The sequence below is a fragment of the Syngnathoides biaculeatus genome, chromosome 12, assembly GCF_019802595.1.
Source record: "Syngnathoides biaculeatus isolate LvHL_M chromosome 12, ASM1980259v1, whole genome shotgun sequence".
In the NCBI taxonomy this organism is placed as follows: Eukaryota; Metazoa; Chordata; class Actinopteri; order Syngnathiformes; family Syngnathidae; genus Syngnathoides; species Syngnathoides biaculeatus.
In genome coordinates this window covers 12,651,550-12,665,838 of record NC_084651.1, presented here as the reverse complement: position 1 = coordinate 12,665,838, position 14,289 = coordinate 12,651,550, and the positions used below count along the sequence as shown (strand labels likewise).

Genomic DNA, 14,289 nt, shown 5'->3' with positions numbered 1-14,289 from the left:
AAACAAAAAACAAAAACGTGCATCCTTTGTTTGCAAAGAACTGAGCATATTAGACAAGAAGCACAGCAACAAACCTTAGGCAGCTGAGAATTCCGAATCAACAAGGAATGGCGAATATTTCTGCTCAATGCTAATTGTAGCAGCTTTTTGTTTTGCATTCAAATTCCAGAAATATAAAAATTTCCAACCAGTAGTGTTATGGTACAAGTGGAGCAGCAGTGGCCCATGCAAGCTTGTTCGTGCATGTGAGAGGTGGTAACTGGTGGGATGAGTACATTTAAATTTTGCTTATTTTTTTTAAACCACAAAGTTGCATATATCTTAAGAATGACTCAAGTTGAACGCTAATCACGTCTCCAGTGTTTTTAGGGGGCTGTCAAATGTCTGTTTATTCCAAAATGGATGCAAAAATGGGGATATATTTGGCACTAGGTTTTGCCACAATAGTATATTTTATTTTGTAATCACCTAACAATCATTCTTGGACCAGTGTACTGTAGTGGATGAGGCAATCAAGTCTCTTTTTTTTTTTTTTAAATGACCAGACAAGACATTTCATGTTGTTTTTATTCGTTTGCAGAACCTCTATTTGATGTAACACATCTCAACTTTTATAGGATCCCCTTTTGGTTTTCTCCTTTAAAAGTGATTCTCTTCATACATTGTTTTTACAGTTAAATATTAAAAATGTCACGTTTCATTTTTTTTAACATCTTTTAATAATTTCATTATAAATTTCCACTTCGATAGAAGGTATTAGACTTACCCAAACAAAATAAATTTTCACAGAACGAATGTCACAACAAACCGAAAAGACAAGTTTTGCCCTTGAGGTAAGTGTTAGCTGCTTCCTGCGGCAGGCCTCCTGTTACCTCTTCAGACTTCGCTGAGCCTGCTTCAGTAAAGTGTCGAAGTCTAGAGTCTTCATCTTGCCTTTTGCAGCTGGTGGGTCATACTCTCTGTTAGAATCTGAAAAGCAATACGAGCAGAGTGATCACGATTCGAAAGAAAACTACGAACAGGCTGAGAGCATCCACCTCGTCTTGCCTACTACCTAGGTCAGCGTAAGTGGTTTTGCAGAACTGCCGCCTTCCACCAAAGCACAGATCAAATGGCAGCTCATCAGGCTTGCGCAACTTGCTCCCGTTTTCAATGGCCGTGAAAGCATCTTTGGTGTCGTAGTAAGTCACAAACCCATAGTTGTCCCTGGAATAGATCAAAGCATTAGCATAAATCGACATGACTACCGTAATTTCCGGCCTATAAACTGCGACTTTTTTTTTTTTTTCCACACGCTTTCAACCCTGTGGCTTATGCAGTGATGCGACTAATTTGTGGATTTTGTCTAACGGCCGCAAGGGGGCACTCGAGTAGAAAAGGTAAGAGTGAGACCAGTGGAATGTATGTGCCGAGGAAGTGACTTTTACCGTTATGTTTTTTTTTTTTAAACCGGCCTTATTAGCACTGCGCTAACGTGTTGCTGCCACGTCTCAATGATTTTTACCAGTATGTTTTTTTTCCCCCAACCGGCCCTGTTAGCACCGGGCTAGCGTGTTTCTGCCGCATCTCAGTGATTTCAATATGTTTGCTTTTAATTGGCTCTATTAGTGCGGTGCTACCATGTTGCTACTATGTAGCTGCCACAGCTGTTTATCAGTATGGTTTTAAACCAGCCCTGTTTGTGCTACCGTGTTGTTGCTATGTTAAGCTTAAAGAAGGTATTAAAACTGTGTTCCGTCTTTCTTTGTAAGGTCTCAATGTGGGCACTTGCGGCTTGTGTATGTACCAAATGGTATTTCCTTTACAAATGTACTCGGTGAGCCTTATAAACCGGTGCGCTCTGTAGGCCGGAAATTACGGTACTTCACGTCATGATGGGCCGTCATTTAAAGATATGGCTTGCTTTTAAAAGAGCAACCTTGAATGTAAGCAAGGAGGCCCCAGTTATGAGCAGGCCTGCATTTGCTCTAGCATTGTATCTTGACCCTTCAAGTCACAGGAGAGACCAAAAGGGTTCAGTAACAATGCAACACAGGACGGATGCCGTAAGAAGAAACATGGAGCACTCACCCGTGTTCCCTAAAGTGCAGAGTACAATCCTCCACTTCGCCAAAGTAGGAGAAACGATCTCTGAGCTCCCTTTGTGTCATTGTGCCTCGAATTCGACCAATGTAAACAACCCGTCTCTCCTCCTGTGAGTTTTCAAAATTAATTTAGGAAAAACACTTGACAAAAATCCACTAATGAAAATTTAGAAGCTTACTATAGCTTTGTCTTTGCGAGACTTCATATCCTCAGCAGCATACCCATTTGTACTCCGGTATGAAGGACTAATGAAAAACAAACACCTTCAGTCAAATTCAACAAGCATGAGAAACATTTGCAGTTTCTTCTATGTACCTGTAAAGATTTCTGGTTTTCCGCCATGACGCTCGTCTTTGGGGAGATTGAGACCTTGATCGAGAACGACTCCACGAACCAGAGTGAGAGGAGGAATACGAGTATTTTCTCCTCCTGGGAGGAGAGCGGGATAGAGAGGATCTTGAAGAGGAGCGAGATGAAGAGCTGTATCTGCTGCGAGAGCGGCGATGACGGAACCTAGCGAGGAACAGGAGGAAGTGTTCAAAGCACTATCCTGAGGGATTTCAGATAGTTTAAAGTGAATCTAACCTTTTCTTGGATGGCAAGCGGGATCCCGACCGAGATCGAGATGAGTGGGAATCAGACTCAAAGCTGCTGGACGTTGAGGGGGAACCTTGGGATCTTTGTTTCCGTCCCCTCTGTTTGGGGCTCGGACTGCGAGAGGTTGCGTGCCAGCGATAAGACCTCTCAAAAGGCCTCTTCTTAAGACCGCTTTCGGTTGATTCGCTCTCCTGCCGTGCTGGAGAAGCTTCTGGGGTCTCCAGAACGGAGGATTTCTCTATCCTATCAATGTCATCATTCAAAACTGCTGGAGGTGCCAAAACTGCTTGCGTGTTTGGGTTTGACTGGCAGGTGAGCTCCTGCACACACGGGGGCACTGTAGTGGTTGCAATAGGGTGCTTGATGGCTTTAATTGTGATCTTCTGTTTGACATTCCAGCGTTTGCCTGCTTCTCCAGTCGAAGCATGTTTATTGGGGACGCAGTAATCATGATCCATGCAGACCACCTCGTACGGCACAGAGGGGCCAGCTTCAGTGGGTTTAGTGTGGAATCTGGCTGAGGTCAGCGGACGGGCCTCTATCTGAATAGCCTTAGATGGGTTCATTTTGGAGGACTCCGAGGACTTAGCCTTTCCAAGAACGGCAACGGGGGCCAGAGGTTTCCACATCTGGTGTGGAGGAGTGGCTGGAGGAGTCAAAGCTAAAGATCACCAAGAGCGCACCATTATCATGCTTGAAAATGAACAGCAGTTTGTCAGTTGTGATGCAAAGATACTAATGTGAAGATATGGTAATCTAAATTCTCATTTAGAAATTTGACAAATATGACTTAACTGAGCCTTCATAATGCATGATGTCAGTGTGCACACCAGGTGCGTATGGACATACATGATTTGACTTATAGCATTATAAACATTTAAACCGCCTTGTAGGCATCATCTGAATTACCTGCAGGGCTTGAGAGATCATTGGCTCTGACACGCTCCACCACAGTTCTTTCATGTGCAAATTTGGCGCTGAAAAGTGAGCACAAGTCAATATTGCACATGTATTTGCTGGTACGTCTTTTAGTGTGACTGTAGTTCACACAGTTCTGAAGCCAATTCCGAGGCTTGACATTAGTGGCAGGTCTTGGCAAATAAGGGGGAGTCACTCCAATCACATGTGCACACATTTGACTCCGTCATACCCACAGAGCAGCGTGAGGGCTGTAGGGTAACTCACCTAGAGTTTCCTACAGCTGCTGCTCTACCACAGACCTCCAGTCCACTTTGTTGCTCTTTGGCTGAAGAGAGATAAGGATAGTGGCAGAGTAGAGATTTATAAGTGGATAGAAATGTCAGTGCAAGCGCAACACAACTGTCACGGCCAACCAAGACACGACGAGAGCTCTATAACGCTCCAATTGACACTACCTAATGTACGTTTGAGTACATCCGCTGTACGCACAATGTGGGGTTGAGCCTTGTACATCCACCAACAAAAGACAGCATGGCGAGGGTTAAATGGATTTGCAGAATGGGCAGAATTCCACAGCATCTCTGGCCCCCACAAAACCCATCTTTTTTTTTTTTTTTTTTTTCTATAGGGAGTGAGTGCGACCTTCAGAAAATACTACTTCCCACAAGAAAAGCTGCCATGTATATGCACAAATTCAACATCATTGCTATAAAAAAATCCCTAAAAAAAAAAAAAAAAAAACTCCAATTGACTTGTAAAAAAATTAATTTGCTTACCTTGCGTTTCCTCAAACTGCTCCAACAGGCTGGTCAGATCAGCTGCCTCAATACCTATCATACAAAAACAGGTGAATGATTAAAACCACAAATTGATAGGCAAAGAGAAACAATTGGAGAAACATGGGGATGGGGTACTTAAACATTCTGAAGGGGAGACCTTATTATAAATTATAAATATTTTTTGAGCTAGGATTCCCATTAGGAATTTCAGTTGCTAGCGCCATTTAACTGAATGTGTAGTTGCCAAATAGTTTAATGAGCATTACTTATTGCGAGACTCTGGTGTGCAATTGAAAAGCTCACCCATCTCAGCAGTGAAGGACTCAATGAGCTCCTGTGTGGGACTCTTTGCCTTTGGAGCTCCCGTTGAGGTGACTTGTGGTTTTGGTTTTACCACAACAGGTTCTGATTTAAGACTTGAGGATGTCAAGGGGAGAACGGATGGAGCGGAAGAGGGTTTGGGATTCATTGTTGGGGCCTTTGCAGGTGTACTGTGATTATTTGAGGAAGGAGTGGAGTGAGGAATGACCTTGGGCACATTCTGGGAAACTGGGGTCTTCTCCACTGGACTGGGAATGGGAACAGCAGCAGCAGCAGAGTTGCACTGAATTGTCTGTGCAGTGGTTTTGACAAACTGTGGAGGCCTCATAGTGACTTCAGTGTCATCTTCTGACAGTTTAGTACACTTGTCTGTTGGTTGGTGCACTGGCTGGCATTTAGAGACATGAGTGTTGACAGAATCAGGAGTACCAGCTGAAGGTTTTTGGGGCACATTTGGCTTTGGATTCAATACCTCTTTTGATTGTGTAGGAACAGCATTAGCAGTCTTGTTGGTTGAGGAGACCATATAGGCAGGTGGCACCAAGAGTGCCTCAGGCGTGGGCGGGGCACAGGGTCCCCGGGGTTGCCAGGCAGGTTTGATCTCGACCACCTGCTTTCCAGCCTGGAAGGTGGGCCACCGAGTATCCCTGGGAGTGGGATGAGGCAAACAGGGGATAGGGGGCAATTCTTTGGGGAGCTCCGGAAGGCTTGGCCACTTGGTGCTGTTGTCCCCTTGTTTTTGAACTGGAACAGGCTTCTTCTGCAGCCGAAGCCGTCTATACTCGGCCAGACTGAGGGACTTGGGCTTTGGCTCTGGAGCTGCAGGAGCCACAGGCGGGAGGGGTTCGTCCACAGTCAATGTGGTGTTAGCAGCTGCTAGGTTGCTGGAAGACACTAAAGATGGTTGGCTGCAGATCTCATCAGAAGTTTGTGACACCTCTTTGGACATTTTATCTGGCTGCTGGGAGGAGATTACTGGGCCTGGACTTTCATGAACAGCAGGTTTTAACAGTCCTGTGGCCTGTGGTGGCACAAACGTAACAGCTTTCACACTAGACTCAGGAACCAAAGAGGTGATTTCTGCTTGGGATTCACTTTGGCGTGAAGTTATCACCTTAAGTTTTAGAAAGCGATCTTCAGGACCAGATGGATCCTTTGGCATTTTATTTTTCTTCTCTTTCTTGAGTTGCCTATTTTTCAACTCTATGTGTAATTCTTGTTTTTTACTTATCGTCGCACTCCTGAGGACCCGACCCTCAACAGGTGGGCAATGTTTCTTGCATTTCTTTTTCCTTTTCCGACGAGTGGGGCTTCTTGCTAAGGTAGCTTCCTTCTGCTTGTTAATCATGATGTTATCTTTCCTATCGAAACATAAGCCTGGAATTTTCACCGGAACTTGAGAGAATGCTCCATCATCATCATCATCGTCAACAACAACATGCTCTGAGCTCTCAGAAGCTACTTCGTCCTCATCACCTGCCCTTGGCTCATTTTCTGTAAACCCTTCAGTTGACAGAGGAACTGGGAGGTCTTGGATGGCCAGGATTGGCTCTCCATTTTCACCCTGATCCACCACTTCAAGTAAGATTCCTCCTTCAGGCAACATCTGCATGCCCTTGTCATCCTCCATGCTAATTGTCACGCAGTATGGATGCCTGTGTTTCACTAAGTCGTCCAGGTCGACTGATAGACCGTCAGCACTTTCCTGCTGAACGGTGACTGGAACCGGGATGGCCAGACACTCCCAATTTGGCAAAGTGCAGTCAGAAAGGAAAGTGGGACTCAGTGGACTCAGCGTGAGAGAGTCGGCATCCTGTTCATCTCCGTCACTTCTCTTCCTCATGGGGAGGTTCTGAGTTCAAATAGGAGTGAACTGTTAAAAATCAAACAGGAAAGCAGTAAAAGTATATCCACCATTTGTGTGGGGAGAGCTACCTTTCCAGTCAATAGTGGTCTTAAACATGAGTCTCTCCGTGGAGGGGACCGTGACAGACAGGCCAATCTTTTGAGCTGCAATATGGGGAAAAAAAAAAGCACAATATAATGGATTTTTCCCCCCTCTACGTTCAAATTAATTGTAGATCAAGTTTTTGAAGCCTTGTGCTGTCATAGAATCTCATCTAGAACTTGGGCCCCAATTGGGGTTTGTGTGGCAGGAACTATTAGGGAGACTTATCGAGAGCTATGCATGATAGCTGGGCACTAACCGGCGACTGTTCTCTGCCCTGACCCGACAGCAGGTCTAACTCAGGCAGCATGTCAAACGGGGACGGGTTCTCATCATCCATATTGTCGATGATGTCCGCCAGAGCGGTTAACAGCGTGGCTTCAATGTTCTGGTCTTGTCCTTTTGTCTAAATGATGATGATAACGACAAGAATAAAAACAGTATTAATAATAAAGGTATAAATACACATGCAAATGACGCCTAGGCAAGAAGTGGAGACTTGCCTCCATTGATGGGGTGTCATCAAAGATGGAAAGGATTGAGGGGTCCACGTAGCTTTGAAGAGACTCCAGTGTTTCTCCGGGGCACAATTCAGCACCCTTAAAAAGACAAGAAACAACATCAAAATGCAATCAGAATAGAATAACCTGAAACACATTGTATGAACATGACTGGCTGCATGTTGCCAAGAGTCCTCTTGAAAATGTCTAAAATTTGGTCTGAAAATTGAGAGTGAAGCCATAATACAGGTATGTGCCAAAAAATAAAAACTGAACAGAGGGAAAGTCCATCTATTTCAATAACTGGTTTAAAAAAAAAAAAAAAAAAAAAAAACATGTATGTTATATATTTCCCTCATTCTAATTTTTTGGCACATACCTGTATTGCGGGTGGCACAGTGAATAAGCTGGTAAAGCGTTGACATCACGGTTCTGAGGACCCGGGTTCAATCCCAGACCCGCCTGTGTTGAGTTTGCATGTGTGCCTGCGTGGGTTTTCTCCTCACACTCCGTTTTCCTCCCAAATCCCAAAAACATGCAACATTAATTGGACACTCTAAATTTCCCCTAGATGTGATTGTGGCTGTTAATCTCGATGTGCCCTGCGATTGGCTGGCAACCAGTTCAGGGTGGACCCCGCCTCCTGCCCGTTGACAGGCTCCAGCACTTCCCACGACCCTCATGAGGATAAGTGGCAAAGAAAATGGATGGATGGATACTTGTGTAACTAACAGCTGAGTCAGAAAAGAAAACCCAAGTGGCAAGGGGAGACTACACCCCCTAATTTCGTTTAAGAATGAAATCTAATCAAGGTAAATATGACTTTACTCAAAAAATAAACAGACCGTCTGCCCTGCGACTGACTGGCGACCAGTTCATGGTGTAGTCCGTCTTTTGCCTGAAGTTACCTCGGATAGGTTCCAGCACTCCCGTGACCATGTGAGGATAGTCTCTATAAAGTGCTAGACTGTTAAACACTTACATTAAAAACTTTGATGTACAATTACAGTATACATCTTTGATGCACCCTCATTTATAACGCAGGAGGATGCAAAGTATGGCCCATGGAGCACATGCAGCCTTGTTTGGTTCGGTTCTATTTTATAGCTTAGTCTGTACTTTATGCCATATTTTGAACCAGAATCAGCTTTATATTGCATCATGTTTAGGGGAGTGATTGGTTAGGCGATTTGAATCCGGGCTGTGGCCTTCCTGTGTGCCGTTTGTATGTTTTTCATGTGATTATGTGTGGGTGGATGGAAATCTATTGACAGTTTTCTGTTTGAAATTGAACAATCTTCTTTCATCTTTATTCTTTTATGTATTCATTGCATTGATTTTTGTTATGAAATGTACCCCACCTTCTTTGCCAGTTCTCAATGAGGTTTTAATATTCTGTTCAAATAAAGCTTTTGATTGATTAGGTGCACCCCCCCCCCCTCCATTGGCCTGAAGTCCACAACAATAAACTACAGCACACCTGCAAGCAGAATAGCAGTATAGAAAATGGATGGACGGTATGTAACCAGTTTGTAGGTGCCTAAACATTGCGGATCTAAATAAAGCCGATTGCAAAAAATAAAAAAAAAATCGATTTGGAATAATTTCCACAATTTAACAAAACATTTTCATTTATAATATATTTGTTTGCACACCCCTTACAGTCAATCAACATCGCACACCCCACGTGTTTGGAAACACACATGCACAATCAGTGATTGGACATGTTTGATACTTCACGGACGCCGTCCTCATGGCGGAAGTACCGCACACACGTGTCGCACTACAACACTATTTATATTTTGGCCCGTACCCAAATTGCACAATTCGAAAAGTGGAAATTGCTAATTTTTCTCCACGAGATGCAGACGGCATTAGTATTGAAGGAAATTTATCAACAGTGTCTTGTGCGCATGCGTGACTGTTTAACTGCGATCAAACTGCAGCAGGGGACACGTGATTACTTTTATTTTAGCACACAAACGCTAAAATGTCTTTGTGCAAACCCGGAATAATTATAATAAAGGTGTGCTGACTAATTGCATTGTCAATCGACGTGTACATCCGTGTCGACGTCGCTGAAATGATGACACAGCACTGCAGCGAACTGTCTGGGAAACAGCCGAAATATCCACCGCGATTCAATTCATAGCCGACGACCAAACGAACTCAAGCAACTATTCAACGTGAATCAGATTTTGGGGTCGGACTTGCAACGCTAGCAAGCTACCCTGTGAGCTAGCACGTTGCCGGCTTGTCAACACGTGTGAATGAATCAACAGTAGCGGCAGCATTCCAACCAAAAGCGAATTATTTGAATTAAAAACATAATGCAACAACATATACACAAGTCGGGTCTGTAAGCTATAACAGAGCACGACTGTCACCTATGCTGTTTGGACATTTTAATACTTTTTACGTGTTTAAAGCAGCAGAAACCGGCTTGCTAAATGCTAGTCAACGCGACGATAAAACGACACAATGGCTACACTACATATTTCATTCATACGCAGATGAAGCATAAGACATGTAGATGACCGTTATCTGTCATACAAAATAGAAGTGGCTTTTGAAAACACAGTGTGGTGAGGTCCGAGTGGTATCCACGTGTCACTTTTCATCGCACGTTGTGTTTAACTTGGGCACTGCAGGGCCCTGGATAAAAGCACAACATTGCGAAAAAATGGAGCAATTGTTAAAAAGTTAAAATAATAACACATTCTTTACCTCGCCGAGTGTATTCAAATGGAAAAAATCCATATGGCACGCCGTTAAAGTCTCTTCGGCAGCACCCCACCGCACCGCCATCTTGCAAGTTTACTCCCTTACTGCCCTTACTAGCAGATGAACTGGGAAGAGTACTTCAGCCAATCAGAAGCCGCCGCTGGAGCCGGTCCGAAACCTCACATATTATGACATTTTGACGAAGGGGCAGGGGTCAAAGGTAAACTAACACTTATTGTAGTTGTTTTTTTCATTCCATCTTTCCAAGCCGCTTATCCTCACATAATTCGCGGGAGCGCTCCAGTCTGTCCCAACTTCGGGCGGAGGAACTACAAAACAATCACGTCAGAAACGTCTTTCTCTTTCATCTCTTTTCATTTGGTGTAGTGGACTGTGAGAGTCGTTAATAGTATTTTCATCTACAGTAGAAGCTATTTTGATCTACAGTAGAGATTATTTTAATTAAATTTCCACTCATTTGGTACAACGAAATGTACTAAACACAGTTTAACCTTGTAAATTGTCATGAATATGTAAACATGTCCTCCTTCATCTGTAAATATCTTCAATCCTGGAGCATTCTTCAAACCTTCCTAGAATCCTGCAACACACAACATCTGGATCAATGCCTACGAAAGCTTCCAACTGTGCACTCAACTGAACCTTAGTTAAAGAGAACGTTGTTAATATTGCAATGTTAAATTTGCATTTGAAATTGTTTAAGCAGGAAAGCCTTATTGACATTCAAAAGCTCTTTGTAAGAGTGTCCTGTTCCAGTACAAGTAGTCATTGAATACGGCACACAAACAAACAATACAAAACAAATAAAAATAAAGGCAGCTCATCAGTGATACCTTAAAGTGCCACGGACACCCAAATATACATTTTAAAATAGATATTGTTGCGAAAACTACATATAATATTACTCACTTCAATGTCTATACGGAAAAAAAAAATGAGCGGAGAGCGTGTCATTCATGCGCAAAGTTGCGGAAGTCTCACTCGACCTCCCAGTGGCAGCCATATTGCCTGCAACGTCATTTGCAGATGTCACACTGGGACAGTTGCCATTGACAACACTCTGTGCTACCTGCGATGGCAGATGAACAAGAGAGATTTTTGGATTCTTCTGACGCCCCTTCTGAGACTGAAGCTCTTTTTTGAACAAAAGAACATCTCAGAAGCAAGTGAAGTGAGCGGGCCCATATTTTCTTATCGTTTTGAGCCATATTAGACGATATGCGGATCACTTCTAACTGACAACACTCCCCGACAGACAGAGGAGGAGGAGGAACCCGATCAAATATTAAAAATGACTTGTGTATGCAGCGTACTCAAGAGAACCAATGCCGGCCAAAGTAAGTATGTCAGGGGTGGGGGCGAGAGCTCCCTTCTCCTCGCTCCACGCGGGTGCCCACCTCCCCTCCGATCCACCTCGTCGGGCTGACACGGAGGCTAAAGGCGGGTCACCGGCAAACGGCCACACTGCCACCATTTTCTTTAGCCGCATATCCTCACTAGGGTGGCGGGGAGTGCTGGAGCCTATTCCAGCTGTCAACGGGGAGCAGGCGGGGTGCACCCTGAACTGGTTGCCAGCCAATCGCAGGGCACATTGAGACAAACAGCCACACTCACAATCACACATAGGGGCTATTTAAGTGTCCATTTAATTTGGAATTTTTTGGCATGTGGGAGGAAACCGGAGTGCCCGGAAGAAACGCACGCAGGCACGGGGAGAACATGCAAACTCCACAAAGGGATCGAACCCGGGTCCTCAAAACTGTGAGGCCAACGCTTTACCAGCTGGGTACACCGTGCCGCCTTCCTGGAACATTCACTGGAAATAACATTTGTTCGAGTTTGGTGACTATACGTCATTTAGCTAGTTAGCTCGTGTGACACGCTACTAAACCGTCTTTGTACTTCTATTTCGGTATTGTTTTGTGTTGTGCTGTAATGTGTGTGATTAAATTGTCTTAAACACAATACAAGTGCTTTGTTATATTTTGCTGGTTTGACCAAGGAGATTTATTCTAAATTCACATGTAACATTTGCTCTAAACCAAGGCTCAGCAAACTTTTTGAGGCTGAGGGCTACTTCGTGGGCAGCGATCGTATGAAGGGCTACATGACCTGTTTGCGGCAAATTTCAGATTCAGTTCATTACACGTACATAAAAAAATTGTTTTAATTTATTGTAGTAAATGACATTACAGTTATTTTAAACTTTTATTTCACGTAAGCAAGTCAGATTCAAAATTTAAAGCACAAGTAATAGTAACAATTTGTGGCCTATGGTATTTTTAGAATATACCTCGCGGCAACTTATATGGTCCTCGCGGGCTACCATTCGCCCGCGGCCACTGCTTTGGTGACCACTGCTGTAAACTGTGAGACAAATTAGTTCCCCCCAACTGTTATTTTATTAATAGCTCTTTAAACACCAACCTGTTATTTGGAACACGCGAAGGTCTCGTCCTTTGTACCTGTACAATCCATTTTTTCACAATGAACTGGGTCTTTTGGAAACATGTGAAGAGTGAATCCATCCTCCCGAGCGTTCGAGCAAAATCCAGCAATACAACAAGCCGGCATTTTGGCTAACACGCAGACAAAAACAGCTTACTTCTCGCCAGTAAAACAGGTATAAACATTTGAACCCTCCAGTGTGGGTGTCTGCAAAAAAATGTCACTTCCTGGTTCTTCTCCAACACATGCTTCGAGATGATTTTCATGGCAGGAGATGCAAAAATCCATATAGGGCAACATTCTGACGTGTTGTGACCAAACGGCAGGGTCCATTCAGGCTGATTTTTTTCAAATTAACAACACCCTAAAAATTATGTTTTACGTGTCAGTGGCCCGTTAAAATGATCTGTTTGAGTGTGGCCCAACAAGGGTGGGGTCTGCAGATTGGCGGATGTGATATCAGCAAAGATGAATATCAATGAGACCCTTTTTTTGGAGGTATCTGCTTGAGTGTTGCCTCCATTTTTCCCATTTTCACACTTTTCACATTTTTTGGTCAGTGTAACGTATCTGATTTTTGTCCCCATGAATGTGGAGTGTACAACTTTGACTTTTTTTTTCAAATCTGACACAGGCAATCGTTCATATGTGGATATAAATCAGATAGTATCCAATGCTACTGCAGTGTAGATGCTCAAGTTGGTGAGGCGCCCACGTGATGTCGGGTTTTACAAGATACATACAATACATATACAGATACATACAAGAGATGCTATTGGCTACAGCTCACGTCTGAGTACTCACTCCACACAAAGCTTGTTTAATGTCCCTTTGTGCTTTGATTTGAAAATTTCCCTTGTTGATGTCCCAATCAATGGACCCACGTTCTTGAGTTCAGATATTCCATCCATCCATCCATCCATCCATCCATCCATCCATCATCCATCCATCCATCCATCCATCCATCCATCCATCCTCCCTCAACAGAGTGAAGTCCTATATTAGTAATATTACTAATTATAATAATCCTAATCCATCCATTTTCTTGTTTTTCTGCTTATCCTCACGAGGGTTGCGGGGAGTGCTGGAGTCTATACCAGCTGTCAAAAGGGCAGGAGGCGGGATACACACTGAACTGGTTGCTAGCCAATCACAGGGCACATGGAGACAAACAGCCGCACTCACAATTACACCTAGGGGCAATTTAGAGTGGCCAATTAATGTTGCATTTTTTTGTGGGAGGCGGCACGGTGGATCAGATGGTAAAGCGTTGGCCTCACAGTTCTGAGGACCCGGGTTCATCCCCGGCCCCGGCTGTGTGGAGTTTGCATGTTCTCCCCGTGCCTGCGAGGGTTTTCTCCAGGCACTCTGGTCCCAAAAACATGCAACATTAATTGGACACTCTAAATTGCCCCTAGGTGTGATTGTGAGTGCAGCTGTTTGTCTTCATGTGGCCTGCGATTGGCTGGCAACCAGTTCAGGGTGTACTCCGCCTCCTGCCCGCGACCCTTGTGAGGATAAGCGGCAAAGAAAATGGATGGATGTTTTGGGGGATGTGGGAGGAGAATGGAGTGCCCGGAGAAAATCCACACAGGCACGGGGAGAACATGTAAACTCCACACAGGCGGGGCCGGGATTGAACCCAGGTCCTCAGAAATGAGGCCAACGCTTTACCATCTGATTCACAGTGCCGCCTCCCACAAAAACATGGCAACAACAATAATATTAGGGACAAAAACTATGCAGAAATTTTATAGGTCTCTTTCCAATAACATGTATTTCCAAATTCAGTAATTTGTTTCCTTTGAACCTGAACAAACTGATGAAAGCAAAAAAGGAGAAAAGCTCCATGGTTTGGATTGAAGAACAAGGATATGTGTTTTGCATTTGTAACGTTACATCTTTCAGGATCTTATTCAGACTGCACGCACGTATTTTAGCAATT

The 14,289-nt window shown here is 43.9% G+C and overlaps 1 protein-coding gene and 1 non-coding gene across 3 annotated transcripts; both read right to left on the bottom strand.

The window, feature by feature from the left end:
• Positions 1 to 575: 575 nt before the first annotated feature.
• Positions 576 to 10,054, bottom strand: pprc1 (PPARG related coactivator 1). Of its 2 annotated transcripts, none has more exons than XM_061836655.1 (14): positions 9,879 to 10,054; positions 7,155 to 7,250; positions 6,911 to 7,057; positions 6,639 to 6,713; positions 4,686 to 6,555; positions 4,380 to 4,433; positions 3,868 to 3,928; positions 3,592 to 3,659; positions 2,671 to 3,328; positions 2,401 to 2,598; positions 2,264 to 2,330; positions 2,071 to 2,192; positions 1,055 to 1,206; positions 576 to 969 (listed from the first exon to the last, which is right to left on the bottom strand). In XM_061836655.1, exons 1-14 carry the CDS (start codon positions 9,957 to 9,959, stop codon positions 869 to 871), a joined length of 3,750 nt encoding a protein of 1,249 aa, XP_061692639.1. In that variant the 5' UTR covers positions 9,960 to 10,054; the 3' UTR covers positions 576 to 868. The 2 variants fall into 2 exon arrangements, with proteins under 2 accessions (XP_061692639.1, XP_061692637.1); XM_061836653.1 differs by having other exon boundaries at positions 577 to 969; positions 2,671 to 3,343; positions 9,879 to 10,053.
• LOC133510301 (small nucleolar RNA SNORA50) lies at positions 1,891 to 2,030 on the bottom strand. Its single transcript, XR_009797582.1, has one exon. It is a non-coding gene; the product is annotated as a small nucleolar RNA SNORA50 (small nucleolar RNA).
• Positions 10,055 to 14,289: the final 4,235 nt, after the last annotated feature.

Coding starts and splice junctions, on each gene's coding strand:
- pprc1 (XM_061836653.1), bottom strand. CDS start 9,959: ATGGCGGTGCGGTGGGGTGCTGCCGAAGAGACTTTAACGGCGTGCCAT. Junction 7,058..7,154: donor ATGACACCCCATCAATGGAG/GCAAGTCTCCAC, acceptor ATCATCATTTAG/ACAAAAGGACAAGACCAGAA. Junction 3,660..3,867: donor GCAGCTGTAGGAAACTCTAG/GTGAGTTACCCT, acceptor CTCACTTTTCAG/CGCCAAATTTGCACATGAAA.